Genomic DNA, 15270 nt, shown 5'->3' on the forward strand with positions numbered 1-15270 from the left:
ACTGACATAGGATGGGACTTGTAGTGACCTGAGAGAGAGAACTGGTCACCAACAGTTAAGCAACAAGAGGAATACTAACTTGAGAACAGCACGCTGTCCTAGGCTGCTGGCCAGCCAGCATACCGCTTTGGTCTACAAAAGGCAAGGAAGACTCCACTTCAGCCAGATGTTTAAGCAGGGATCGCTCAGTCTGCCCAATATAGAGAGCAGAGGGGCACTGCAAGCAGGCAATGGCATATTTGACACTGGTAGAGGAGCAGGAGAATGACCCCTGGGTGTTACAAACTGTACTGTATGGTCCAGTGATGATGTGGTCTATGTTGATAAGGGGGCATAGCTGGGCTGCTTCTCTGAACCAGACAGTGTTACCTCTGCCCTGCCTTCTGTCCAGCATTAGGCTACCAGGGCCAGCCAGCGAGTAGGCAGCTATTCGATCTGGCTTTGGATGGCCGTGATCCAATCTGGAGCTCTGGACCGGGTTCCTGCTTTGATCTGGCTGGAGATCCCACCATAGGGTATGAAGGGGAATCAATCAAATATCTATAACTTGTTTTTTGTCTGATTTGGATTCAACTTGCAGGGTGGTAGCCTCTGCTGAGAGCATGAAGCCTGCCAAGTTTCAAGAAGATCGGTGCAGGGGTTTGGGGGGAACTGCACCCCAAATTCTTGAAAGCAAAATTCTTGGCACGTGTATGTGCTAAGCCACAGTGCAGTCAAAACTGCAGGGGTGGTGGCCCCTGGTGAGCCCACAAAGCCTGCCAAGTTTCAAGGAGATAAGTGCAGGGGGTTGGGGGGAACTGCACCTCAAGCTGTGGACAAGCAAAACTTATGACATGGGTGACACTGCATGTGTTAATGAGCAGCATGGTGACAGCTGCAGGGGTGGCCCCTGCTGCAGCCACAATGCCTGCCAGCTGTCAAGGAGATTGGTGCAGGGGCTTCTGGGGCCCTGCACCCCTAGCTGCTGACAGGCAAAACTCACGACATGGGTGCTTGTGCAACTGTGTCCGTCTTGGGGCAGGAAGGGTGGGGGGACTACTGCAGGCCTGGCTGCTAAGTTACTGTGTTACCAGTTGATCATGATTCACTCAGGGACCAGCTCAATACACAGGACCTAGCTACTACATAACGAGTTAATGAGCATGGATTAACACCTACAAAACCACAGACTAAGGAGAGGAAATAATCAATACAGACAATCAACTGCCCCAAGACGGACACAGTCAGTCCCACAAGCACCCATGGCACGAGTTTCGTCTGTCAGCAGCCAGAGGTGCAGGGCCCCAGAAGCCAGACTCCCCCTGCACCTACCTCCTTGAAACTTGGCAGGCTTCGTGGCCGCAACAGGGGCCACCACCCCTGTAGTTTTCATCCCACTGCACCTTAACACACAGGGTCATCTATGTCACAAGTTTTGCCTGTCAGCAGTTTGAGGTGCAGTTCCCCCTGAACCCGTGTACCGATCTTCTTGAAGCTTGGCAGGCTTCATGCTCTCCACAGAGGCTACCACTCCTGCAAGTTTCATCCAAATCAGACAAAAAGCAATGTTATCGATATTTGATTGATTCCCTATTATTCCCTATGGTTGGATCTCCGAAGAGGCTCCAAAGCTTTTCCGAAGCAGTTCAGAAATCCTCACAAAGCCAGCGTTTCAATCCGGACATGCTGCTTCGGATACTGGAGCATCCAAAGCTTCTGCAAATCTGAAGCTCAGTCCGAAGCCTCGCACAGCCCTACTCTGCCCGCTGTACTGATGCATAAGCAGTTTCACCCCAGGAGTGAAGCTATCTCAATCAAGGATTATACCTTTTTGTCTTTGCTGTAAATTCCTCCGATGGCAATTGGGCTGCCCCAGCCTCAGTCCCGAGTTCTGTTTTCTGCATTGTCCTCCATGTGCTCAGACTATTAGCTGGTTTGTACTACGAGCTCCGTGCATTTGGTTTAAATAGACAAAATAACTAAATAAAAATACTGAGTGACTTTGTATCCAAGCAAAGACACATGCTATAGCCTTCAGGATGATACAATGTGGACCCAGCTGTGAAATGTCTGATTGGTGAATGCACTGTAAGCACCGAAACCTGTTATTATCCCCGCTAGTTGAGTCACAGTGGCCCAGCATAAGAGTAGCCTTCAAGCCTTCAGTTTTCAATCATTTTCCCAAGCTGCCCCCCCATTCCCCCTCATTCTGGCAATTTGTACAACTGGAAACATTCATTCAAAGGTGAGGTCAATTATGACATCGCTACATTCATTCATTCAAAGGGAAAGCTTGATAAAGCTATTATTTTAAAGCCTAGCAAGATTACAGGGGGTAATGTACTAAGTGAAAGCAATTTCCGCCAAGATCTTCAGATAGCTCTCGTTAGGGCTAGACCTCTTCTCCGACTTAGAGGATGCATATTAAAAATATCACAAAGAACAGGGAATTAACAATCTTGGAAACGCACACATGGTGTGCCAACATTTTCAAGATTGCGTGCATAGCTCTGCAGGCTTGATCTACACAAAACAAAACAGGCCATCTCATAAACAACTGATCTGTGCAAGCAGTCACAGCAACTGTACATAAAAATTAGCACGGAGAAGATGGAGGTAGCCTGTTCTCTCTGCCTGCACGGGGCAGGACTAGGAGCAATGACCTCAGGCTGCAGCAGAGTAAATTTAGGTTGGAGATTAGGAAGAACTTTCTATGAGGGTGGTCAAGCGCTGAAACAGGCTACCTAGAGAAACTGTGAAGTCTCCATATCTGGAAATGTCCAAGAGAAGGCTAGACAGATGCTTGGCTAGGATGGTTTAGTGAGGGTCTAACCTGCCTTGAGCAGGGGGCTGGACTGGACAACCTCATGAGGTCCTTTCCATACTACATTCCTATGATCCTACATAAGCGTGCACATACTTGCACGTGGTTTTCAAAATCTGAGTCCTCTCATCCAACCGTATTTCTGCTTGCACTAAGGTTACAGCAGCATTAAGATGAAAGGTTCTGATGGCCTCAGTGTCCTCTCATCAGGTGTCCACATCACAAAAATGACTGCCATCACCAAAGTGGCATTACTTCACATTGTTGTAAACAGGCAGATCAGGGTGGCGAGAGAAGGAATGAGCAAATACAATGCGTGTGGGTAGGGCATGCAAAAAGCTTGCATTACTCTTGGCTGCTCTGCAGATAGAGAAATTCATTTTTCACAGTTGTCAATTCAACACACAGCAGATGCTACAAGCTGATGTTTAATGCATTGTGTAAAATCAACTCAGTGTATTAAAACTAACACATTGTAACAGACACGGCATGAGAAATCTGAGTTCTCCATCTCTGCACTTGCAAAAGAAAATACATTTTCTGGATGCGTGTGTAAATTAGCATTTCCTTGTTAGTTCATTTTCCTTAAAACTTACGCTAACAAACCCCAGTATGAGCAATCTAGGACAACAAATCAGTGTATATTCATGAGCAAAACAAGTAAAAAATCCATTTCAAGTACCTAGGGAATTACTGCAAGCAGAGTGGGATGGTAAGAAACAACTTTAAGATATCATGAAAACACTTTAATAGTGTCTAAGGATACGTTAGATGCAAACATCTCATCTGGAAGAGGAAATCAAGTTATGTGAAAGCCAGTGTTCAAGCAGCAGTATTATATTTTGCACTCAATTCAATTAATGGGAAAAAAAGAAAAAAAAAAAAAATCAGGTTGGCCTCAAGCCTTATTGTACTGCTTTGTAATAATCCTCTCTTGCTGCACGGCTTTCACAGGAATACGTAAAAAGAGGTTGTGTTATAAAAATAGCTCTACCACAATGCAGCGAAACTGGAAATATTTGTAATTCAAATGTGAAACATTTCACTTATTGAAAAAGTTATCTTACAGAGCTGCATTGTTGTATCTTCTTGCATACACTCCCCCCCCCAAATAATAATAATGAAAAAAAAATCAGCTGCTGGAAATTGTGATGCAAGCATTAAGCAAGGATATACAGTAACAGATCTTGAGCCTCTTCAGGGAGAAAAAGTAACGCTGCATGTGCTGTACAGAGGGCAGCACAGTGAGCGCATGACGCTGCCTAGCTGCTGGCTCTGGACAAACCCCCCCGGCCCCCTTCCCCTTCAGAGGCTGGTGCTGCACAAACTGGCTGTGGCCGCCTGTGCAGCTCTGCTCCAGAAGAGCAAAGGGGCCTGGCACTATGGCCCAGGCAGCAGCACCTGTAGTATCCTTCAGCTGGGGCTTTAACAGAGCATCCACTGTGTTTTGCTTCCCCTCTGCCCCCAACTGCAGCCACTTGTTTTCCTTGAGAAAATGCCATAGATATGCTTTTAAGGAAAGTGTTTCTTCCCTTCATTCTGCCTTTCAAGAACAAGGTGTGTGTTATATTTGGAGAGTGCTGTATCCAAGGAAATACAGTATTTTACTCTCAAAAGCCTAACTGCCTCCCACAGAACCGCGTGTACAAGGCAATTGTCATTTAAACTGCAAGCTAGTCCTGAAAGCCCTCATCTTATCTTCAAAATGACTGGCCAGCAGAGGCAAGACTGCTGCTCAGAGCATCCCACATAAGCATCTTCCCTATTTTCCAAGTTTGGGAACAGAGCGTGGAAAACAAGCAACTTTCTACAAACACGGGAATCCATGTTAGGACCAGGATTTCGATGCCTAATCCTCTGTCCAGGTCCTGCTTTACAGCAGCATCCACTCTATGTTTGGAACAGCTTTTGTGGCCATGTTGCTTCATTGCTAACTCCTCATTTCTGTATTGAGATTTGAGACCAGTACTAACAAGAGCAAGACAGAAAAGTTACAAAATAGTCTTGCAGCAGAGTACAGAAAGGTGTTCACACTACCTCCCAGAGCACTAATGAAACCACTTCAAGTCACTTGCTGATTGAAAGCAGGTGGAACAACAGAGTCATTGCCAACACACAAGATATTGTCAAATAGCCCATTTCCTCCCTCCCCTCCACCCATTGCTTGAGATCTCTGCTGGACTTTGGTAGGAATCAAACTGCAGAGCACTGTACGAAGCACAGCCCTTTCAGTAGTGCTGAGCACAGAAGAGCGTGCTGGCTCTCCGTTCGGTACAAAGGGAACTAACGCTCATAAACCTGAGCTTGGATCATTTACTCTGTGATGTGGTTCAGATCAGACAGAACTTGCCAACACTAAATTATTTGATTTAATGACAGAGTAGCTTAAGTGCTGGGTCAATACAGCATCATGGGAAGAAGGACTACAAAAAAAAAAATGAAAATGTGACTTGCATTAAATTGCTCCTGCTTTCTTTTCTTTAGCCCTTCTGGAAAGAAATATCCTTTAAACACCCAAGGGAATGCCGAATCAAAATCTCTTAAGCTTTCTTATTAAGGAACACAGGTTTCGTACTTTAGTTCAGATTAAAATGAGGTTCATTCTCAAGGAGAGAAATAGGATTACCACCTCCTTCCACCTGGGTGTCTGTGAACTTGGAGCACAATGACAGAAAGATGGGCATCAAGGGCTTCAGCAGAAACGTAAGTCATGCAGGGAAGGAAACCGTGCAGAATCTGTGGCAAATGTTCAGCTCAAACATATGGCTTCGAGCTAGAGGTGCACCAATAAAGATTTTCTTGGCTGATACAAATAGCCACTTATTAACCAACCATTATTGGCCAATGCCAATCCAATAACTGATATTTAGTAATAATGCAAGGCATTTTAAACTACAGACATAAATAAACCTTTTTTTTTGGCAGCTCCAGCAGCCTCCTCTGTCTCATGGGAGGCTGAATGGACCCGGCTCTTGGAAGGGCAGGACCCAGCTAGGCTGAGGCTGGGGGAGGACTAGGGTGACCACCTTTGCAGAAGGGGAAGGCAGGACACGTGCCCACCTTCCCTCCCCCACCAGCACTGATGTGGCTGGACCAGAGCAGAGTGGAGCTCGTAGGGGGTGGATGTGGGATTGGGGCTCCTTTCCTATGGGAGCCCCATGCTGGCTGTGCACCCCGTCTGCCTGGCAGCAGCAGGGGACACAACCCCACACCACCTCCCCTGCTGCTGCTGGATGGACAGGGGGTGCCTCGCCATGGTGGTGTGGCCAGCATGGGGCCCTCCCAAGGGCAGGGAGCCCACACCCATGCTGGCCCACACAAATCACATGCCCCCCAGACAAGCTGCCCATGGCTCCACCCTGCTCCCCCAGCCCCTGCCCCACTTCCTCTCTTATCATGAGGGCCTTGATCTGCTCCCATCCCACTCTCTATTCCCCCTTCCTCCCAGACTTACCTGCAAGGATCTGCTGTCCAGGCTGTATTCCCTGCCATGTGCATGTGTGCAGGTGCACACATGCATGCGGCACCCCATGTCCCACTCCCAGCAGCCCATTGCACACTGGAACTTTGCTGGGGAAACCCACCATTTTCTGATCCCTGCCAGAGGCTGTGAATCCTGGACAAGTGCTGCCCCAGTCACACAGCCTGGGCCCGGGACTTGAGGTTTGCATGGAGGGACTGTCCTGTCCAATTACGGACAGATGGTCACATCAGGGAAGACTCTGCTGTACATAGCAGGGAGTGGAGCAGGGAGCAGCTGTCTTGGTTTTGCCCCTGGCCCCCAGACTCCTGGGTATGGAGGGCTGAGGTAAGGCAGGCCAGGTTGGGCAGCTCCGTCCACCCCTCCCCACCCCAGTCACATCTCTGTGGCACTGACTGCCTTTTACGGTGTCCACCCCAGCCCCAGCCTGCAGTCCGTGCCGCGCCAGCAAGTGTGCCAGATGCTCTGCTCCGCTCCAGTCCAGCTCAGCCTGCCAGCGAGGCAAGGATGGGGACAGAAAACAGCTCAGGCCCCTGTATCCTGATCAGGGCCTCCATGCTCAAGGTCACCCCGGCTCACAGAAGGGAACCCAGGCATCCAGCGCCTCAGCCAGCAGGCATAATTATTGGTCAATGTTATCGGCTACAACAGCCAAAAAAAGCCGATAATCGCATTTCCCTTTTATCGGTGCTGATCCAATAGGCAACCAATATATCAGTGCACCTCTACTTCCAGCACAAGCTTCTTGGACATTGACTCTGCTAGAAATCAGTTTCCATGACCAGGATGAGAATGAGGACTATTGCACTCTCTTCACCCTTAACAAGACAGCTCTGAATCCAGATCACGCAAGCACACAGCAGAGACCCTGGCACTGGCTTCTCAGGGCAGATCAGCTGCACATTATTAACAAAGAAACCAATTATCTGGTCAATATCACATCTTGTTAAGCTACTTAGGAACCTGCTAGAATAGGCAGGATCCAAAAAGCGCTCACAGGTGGAATGCTTGCTGCGCTCTGTTCATGAGTCAATACACGGGACACTCTCTGCTCTTTTCCATGAATTGATATTTTCTTATTTTCTGAACTCAGGAAATAAATGGGACTGAAACGGTCAACTGAAAAGCTAGTCAATTAAATATAAATAAATAAAGAAATAAAAGCCAACAATAATTTCAGGGAGCTGAGAGTGTTTTGGTTAAAAAACCTTCCACCCAGCATCACTGCAAGCTCCTAACATATGACTATGGTTTCATTTTCATTTTGTGATGCTGAAAAACACACAAATGAGAGCGGGGGAAAACTAACAAACCTGGAAACATTCATTCGAACTCTACACAAACTGCCAAAACAAATGGAAAATGAAATGAACTCTTTTCAGTTATAGAAGCATTCTGTAAGGATTCACTTAGTGTAAAATAAAGCTTAAGAGTCTTTTGGGGGACATCATGCTCTCTCACATCTTTTATTTACCATTATCTGTTCTTTTAACAGTCGCACACAGACTGAGTCTATAATGATACTTGGCATAATTTAGGGCTTTAAGTACTCGGAGCATTAGGTAGACATTAACACTCATGTGTGCAAGGTAGGCAATTATCTGCTCTCCCCATTTCATCATTAGGGACGCAAGCGATGAGCTAAGCCTCCTGGGCCACTGCTGTTCTTTCACAAACACGCAGAACCCTGCACTCCACTTAACAACCAGTGATGATTTCAAAGTTTTCATAAAAGGACAGATTTGTTATGGGGGGGGGGGCAGGGAGAGCTGTTAATTCTATACTTTTATAGTGTATTTCCCCTCCTCAAGAGACAGGAGGCTCGCTGGACAGTGAAAGAAAGGCAGTGGGAAGAAGTGCCACACATACAAGATGAGGAGAAAGCCCACCTTGGAAGGATGTGCTATCCACAAACATTCATCTTTGGGAAGACTCAAATGATACCACAATTTGCAAATACATTGAGGTCCAGAATAATCCCTTTCCCTATGGCAGAGGGAAGTCGTTACAAAATACCACAGCTCATTAGATTGCCTAATAAATCACACTTTTGCCATCAGAGGAAGAGATGTCTGGTGGAGGTTCATGTGTTTGTTTTGGTTTTTTGAGTTATACATTAAATTGAAATATACTGATATTCAATACAGCTAAATCTATTCACATAAGAGCCAATGATATTTTTAAGAAGAAATGTTTCCATTTACTGTCCTTAAAACATCATCTTAGTTTCTTGAAAAGTGAAGTTGTCTAACAGAAGACAAGGCAGAAGAGTTACAAACTCCGCAGGTATTTAAAAGTCTTCTTGGTATTGTATTGATATAGTAAAATGTCCTAAATTGAAAGCTCCAGACTGCTGATCTGGAGGAAAGTGTTAATCTGATTCTTTCAGCTTCTCTCAAATTTAAAAATAAACACTAGACTAAGAACCATTATTTTTTCTGACTACTCCCATGTATCCTTCCATGTTCCTGTAGCACATTTTTATTTCTTGTTCAGCAGGCTGATAAGTAGGGGGAGAGCAGTCTGCTCATACAAGGCAGCCTATGCAGATAGACTGCTTAAAGGAATAGTTTCAACACATATAGGATAACACTGTTCTATTCCTATCTGAATATGAAAGAATACTGTTTCCATAGGAACTAATGCTTTTCTGTTTAAAAAAAGTTCAGTAAATAATATCTGGGTGGATTCTAAGAATTCAGCTGCCAAAAGAGAGAATATTGATCCTATCATATGAAAAAGATGCATCTTAGCTAAGACCATGCAGAAATAAAAGGAAGACTCTAGCTTAGGGAAAGAATGCAAAACCAAGAGGAAAAACTGTCCACAAAAATATACATAGTTGGAAAAAAAAAGAAGAAGGTCTGCTTGGCAGGACTATACATACCATACAAAACACCTTTCCCTTTTAGAAGAACACACTCTAGTTTATGTTATATTTCAGAATTTCTGATTCATGAGAAGTCTTTCAAATTTGGGGGTGTAATTCCAATTGGGGGGGGAAACACGACCAGATTTTAAAATGTCAACATTTTCTGAAAAGAAGAAATTCTAAGTTTCAACCAGCTTTTCCAGATTCTCCCCATTACAAACCTACATATTTGGTGTAACAACTACAATTTGGCGTACTGTTAATACACAACCATGAAAACTCTACATTTTGTTGGAAAAAGCTTGCAAAGACACAAAACTAAAAAGGAGATGCATATATTTGGTTTGCAGAGTGCAACAGTCCAGAACAAATATACAGTGCATTGTATGCTATGTCCGACACTTCCCACACAGACAGCTCGCGATCAAATATAGTTAGTTTCCTCCTCCATTCAGTCTAAGGTCTGTGAAAATTTTACCACTTCATCAGGTTTTGCCTACATGATTTTTCAGTCTTTACATAACTGTCATACAATTCTCGCAGATGCAAGAACAATTCCTCCAGATTGTCTCCTGTCAATGCAGACAGTGGGATGACTCTCTGCTCCACTTGTTCTTTAAGGAGTGGTAAGTTAGCCCGAGACTGAGAAAGATCAATCTTATTCCCAATGACAACATGAGGTCTCTTCGACAAGCCTTCTTGGTATCGCTCCAGTTCATATTTTAAGTCTTGCACCTGAATCCATGGCTCTTGCACAGAGAGATCCACCACAAACAAGAGGAAGCGGCAGCGTTCAATGTGCTTTAGGAAGGTCAGCCCTAGGCCTTTGTTTTGATGAGCTCCTCTTATTATACCAGGAATATCAGCAACTACAAGAGAAATGCAACTGTGAACATGTTTAACACAACAAGGAACAGTATGTGACTGATCTGTCTAGATACTTGTCCAGCTACCATTCGCTGCAGCATTTGAGCAGACTGCATGAACCTGGCTGCTTTGTTTCTTGCAGCCCTGAAAAGGCACATCATTTCACCAGACATGCATACTGCACATTCCAAGTCAGAGAATAAGGGTAAAGAAGCAGTAATGTACAGCCTTTTGTAACTCATACCTGCTACTTGTTCATAATCTTGATAGTGGACAATGCCTACATGAGGATTTAGTGTTGTGAATGGGTAGGAAGCCACTGCCGGCCTTGCATTGGAGATGGCTCTCAAAAGCGATGACTTTCCAGCATTTGGGAATCCCACCTGGAATACAGACATGAAACAAGGCCACAACTCTGGATGAACCAAAATAGAGTGCTCTCTCGTCACTATGCAGCAATGATTCTTTGTTAGTCATAATAACTTAGAATTGCCCAAGCACAACTAAATTAATCCTCTACGGCCATTTCTAATACCTGGCTCCACATTTTCTATTTTATTTCTTATAATCATTTCATCATTAGATATTAAAAACTTCCCACGCAGACATTAACAAATCATATTCATAACCACTCTCCTGGAACCAAACACTGACTAATATGTCCAAATTAATGCACTCTATATAAAAGCAGATCAAATTTTCTAAAGTGCCGGGTATAAACATCACTGAGTAATCCTCAGAGTAGGGAAGGGGAAGAGATCTTGAAAGCCATGCCGTTGCTGTTCAAGACCCAGAACAAAGAATCGTTTGAGAAAGGGGTAGGTTTGGCTCTTTCCTTTCCTTTAAATAAATCTTCAAAGCTCTTCTAGACCAAAGGAATGAGTCTTCTACCAATAACAATGCAACATCAGGCTTCCCTGTGTAGTGACAAGAAAGTGACAGGACTGCAAATCACTGCATACACTCTGCTATCGAAGCATACTGACATATCTCTTAAACAAGTTGGCGAAGAGAATACAAATGCATTATAAATGACATTCTTTCTACAGCTATTCAAGTGACATCTTAGAAAAACAGAAGAAATACCCACCAAGCCAGCATGAGCCATAGTCCTTAGCTCCAAGTGGAGGACTCTTTGCTGTCCTGGCTCTCCCGGAGTAGCTGTTGTCGGTGCTCGATTCTCATTGGACAGAAAGAACTGGTTGCCTTTTCCTCCAGATCCCCCATAAGCAGCAACATATTCTTCACCGTGCTTAGCGAGATCAGCCACAACAGTCCCATCCTCCTTAACCAGAGTGCCAATAGGAACCTTGAAAACAGAGAGATCCAAGGGAAGAAACACAACACACAACCAAGCCATTTCAAAATTCTCAAATGTACTTTCTCCAGTGGGAGAAGAATGTCTTCAGGTTATGGCTTCATGCGTGCGCACACACACACCTTTCAGGGTGAAAGGAAATACTAGAAAGGACCCAGAGGCGTAGAACAGGCCAATGAAGCATTCTGTCTATGACCAAGGAACACAAAACATTTGTCGTTAAAATACCAACAAACCAATGCAAATTTATTTTTCTTCTTTCCATCGTTAGGCCATCAGAGAGGGGACATGCGGTGCAAAATCTCAGATTACCAGTAAGGAATAAGGAGACAGATTTCTAGCAACCCATGGAATCTCCAAAGTGGGAATAATTTGTATTTAAAAATAAATACATTAAATAATGAAGAAGATCTAGCACCGCCAAGACAGATAAGCAGACAGGAACCCCCTTCCTCTATATAAATCTAAATCAACATGATGTATGTCTGCTAGCACCTTGATGGCATGGATATACATGCATGTGTTTTCCAGATTTTGTCTAAGCTGTCTTTTTCCATATTTTGAAAACATTAAGCTTACTCTGGAAATTAACACAAATGAAATACTACGTTAAAAGCTCAACCCCTGCAAACACTTTAGATCCAAAACAGATCATGAAAATGGAGTTTATGAATTCAATGCTAAGCACAAGTATCAAACATAAGGCAATACCTACTCTGGAGAAAAAGGCATATTTTAACCAAACCTATTAGTAAACAATTGTTAAAACCCAAGCCTAGGCAGGAAGTAGTTTTTATACACATTAGCCAGTGTACATATGCCTTGACTAAGGTGTTGCAAATACATTTTTCTATGTAGGTAAGATGAGGTCTAGAGACAAAAGGAGGCCTCAATCATTCGGGTTCACAAAAGTACAAACTACAAAGATGACCCACATATTTAATCCCCAGACCAAGTAAGGAGAGATTCAGCAGCGTACTGCCATTCTTGTTCTCTTTACAGAAGCCTATACAAACTGGAAAAAAACCCCTCAAACTAAAAAAAGCATCACTGCTAGAAAAATATATATAAACTTAGAACCAAGATAGGGACTAGGCATTAAAACTGACATCCTGGGCAACAGAGCTCTCGCCTCCCAGGTGGTATTCTCTGACCACCCTGCAAAATGGCTTTTGGAAGAAAAGTAAGACTGGCAGTACTGATTTAGATCAGATGCATCATCCGAAGCAGTGCAGGTGTTTGAACTATGTAAACAAGAAAATCTGGTCATTTTTGTTTGTAAATAGCCTGATCCTGCAAACACTTACAATGCAAATTCTCATACAAAGCTATCGAAATATTTGCCAATTGAAGCTTACTTTAATATATATTTGTCCACCATTGGCTCCAAAACAGTTTCTTTTTCCCCCTTTTACTCCATTAACACCCCGATAAAATGGGAGGATCGAAGAAAGAGATTTGACTTGCCGGTCAACTATAAGGGAAAACATACATGGTTTAAATATGTTACTTATATCAAAGAGCAAACAGAAGAATAATATTTTGACTAAACTTTAATCTTTTCAACAGTACATAAACAGAAGCATTCCACATACTGGTATGAGAATGCAAGAAAGGTAAGCAGTAACGTAAAATTTAGGCTTCTCCGTGGTTTTATTTTTTTCTTAGCTTCAAACAATACATGGATAACAACATGGTCATTTAAAACTCAGTATGATCACTATATAATTCTTAATACCTGTAATGAACAATTCACAATGATCAATTCAGCACCTGTCATGGAGTTTGCAATGTGAGGATAGGGGGTGATACAATCAGACAGGGGTGCACTGCACTCTTGGCTGATAGCGATAGCCAATTATTAACCAGCCATATCAGGCGATACTGATCTGATAGCCAATTTACAGGAATACAGCCCAGCAGCATGGAAAGCGGTGTCTGACCAATAAGTCTGAGAGGAGGAGCGGGGGGTAGGGTGGGGGGGAAATGTGGGAGAGAAGGGAAGGTTGAGCGCAGCTCCCCACGGCTGCGCGCACCCCTAGGGGAGACATGGGGGCCATGCTCCATCCTGGATTTGTACATGAGGCAAAGGCAAGTTGCCCACTATGGGCTCAGGGCCAGGGGCTGTGCCAGCCTCATGCAGGCGTGGGGGCTGGGCTGAGCGCATGGCGGACTCAGCTGTAAAGTGGGCAGCAGTGGTGCTGGATGGGGTGGTTACAGGGAATTTTGGTGTGGCTATAGCTCCCCCACCCCCAGCCCCCCTCTAGCACTGCCCCTGCTCGGGGCACTCTGCTCTACTGCCTTTCCTTCGCGAGCTGCACTGCACCACACCTTCCAGCACTGCCGCCAGTGCCTGCCCCACCCCTTCCCAGCGCCCCAACTGGGAAGAGGCTGGCACAGCCCCTGGCCCCAAGCCCGGAGTGGGCGGCCTGCTCTTGTCCTGCACACAAGATCCAGGGGGGGCACATGCCTCCCCCAGGGGTGCAAGCAGCAGCAGCGAGACACCCATCCTCCTGCTCCCCCTCCCCACCCTCCCATGCTCCCTGAACAAGCAGCCCATGGCTCCGTCCTACTCCTGGCCCTGGGGCTGCATTCACTGCCCTGGCTGGGCAAGGTCTGTCTCCATCCCTGCCCCACTCCCTCCCTCACCGTGGGGGCCCTGATCTGCCTCCCCACCCCTTTCCCCCACTCCAAAGACTTACTGGCTAGGTGCTGCTCGGAATGCTGCCAGGCTGCATTCCTGGCCATGTGCACGCAGCATTTATTGATGACATTAATTGGCTACACCCACCAAAAAAAGTTGATGGCCAATAATGTTAATTTCCCTTTTACTGATGCCGATCCAATATGCCACCAATATATTGGTGCACCTCTACAATCAGACTGAGAATTCAGTTCAGCTACTCCCATCTGACAAATGACTATGTTTTACAGGTGTTTCATATGAAACATCTGACATGGAATTTTTTCAAATCATGCCACACAAGCTGTGATCCTATCCTACCTTTCATTAGACAGTTGTACAGCACTTAGCACAATGGAATCTGTGTTCTATTATAATGCAAGAATCATCACCTCAAAAGCAAGGTCAGGCTAAGCCTGTAGGTGGCAACGAAAGTGCCACTGGTGTTATTTAAATGCTAAATATTATCACACAGTTGAGAACACTGTCTTTTGAATCAGTACTGATGAACCAATAACTGAAGAAACTAAAGATACTACTGAAGAAACTGCAACTGGAAATGCTTCCATTTTGGATGAGAACTAAAAACCAAAGTCCTGACCACTTATGAGAATTAGGAAAATTACAACGTGTTGTTTTTTCCTAAAAAAAGTGTGGACAAATTGCAAGTTGCTAAGTCATATTCTGATTCATTAAGTCTCCCTGACACCTAGTCTAGTTTCCATGGGATTCAGAATTCCCTGATGCCAATTCTGTATTATAAAGATTCCCTTTATAGGAAAGCTGATGCATTTCACAACTAGAGTAAAGGAATGCTACTGGTAAAGGAGACTATTGTAAATGTGGTTTTGTAAAACTCCTTAGGGTCCTTGGAATGCAAGTTACCACACAAGGCTAAAGAAACAGCAAGTTAAATAAACCAAGTTTTACTTTAATACTGGTAAGTAGTACTTCTGGAAAAAGTCTACTTTACAAGTATCTAAGAAAATATCAAAGACTTACTAATTTGTCGTTTAAAAATGGGACTATCAACTGAAAACAAGGTTACCTAAAACCAAGAGAAATTCCACGTGCAACTGCTGACCAAAATGCAAGAACAAAAATACACCTCTTCTCTCCTTCAAATATGCAACTCACTCCAAAGCTCACTAGGAGGAGTTAATTGGCAGTTTGAAGAGCAGAGGGCAGCATGTAAAATGGGGGGTGGGGGGAGAAGGGGTGTGGATGGCACAGACTGAGGCCCTCA

The 15270-nt window shown here is 44.6% G+C and overlaps 1 protein-coding gene across 1 annotated transcript in view; it reads right to left on the reverse strand.

Annotated features, from left to right (window-relative positions):
• Positions 1 to 8355: 8355 nt before the first annotated feature.
• The window catches only part of MTG2 (mitochondrial ribosome associated GTPase 2), a 17663-nt gene continuing 10748 nt past the window's right edge, over positions 8356 to 15270 (reverse strand). The window contains exons 3-6 of the mRNA XM_019510153.1: positions 12700 to 12815; positions 11114 to 11332; positions 10268 to 10406; positions 8356 to 10025 (exon numbers count right to left, since the gene is read on the reverse strand). Coding sequence (XP_019365698.1) covers positions 9631 to 10025; positions 10268 to 10406; positions 11114 to 11332; positions 12700 to 12815 — 869 coding nt within the window. The 3' untranslated portion in view covers positions 8356 to 9630. The remainder of the gene's footprint in view (positions 10026 to 10267; positions 10407 to 11113; positions 11333 to 12699; positions 12816 to 15270) is intronic.

The sequence above is a fragment of the Gavialis gangeticus genome, unplaced genomic scaffold, assembly GCF_001723915.1.
Source record: "Gavialis gangeticus isolate Ggan-Ray unplaced genomic scaffold, GavGan_comp1, whole genome shotgun sequence".
Classification (NCBI taxonomy): Eukaryota; Metazoa; Chordata; order Crocodylia; family Gavialidae; genus Gavialis; species Gavialis gangeticus.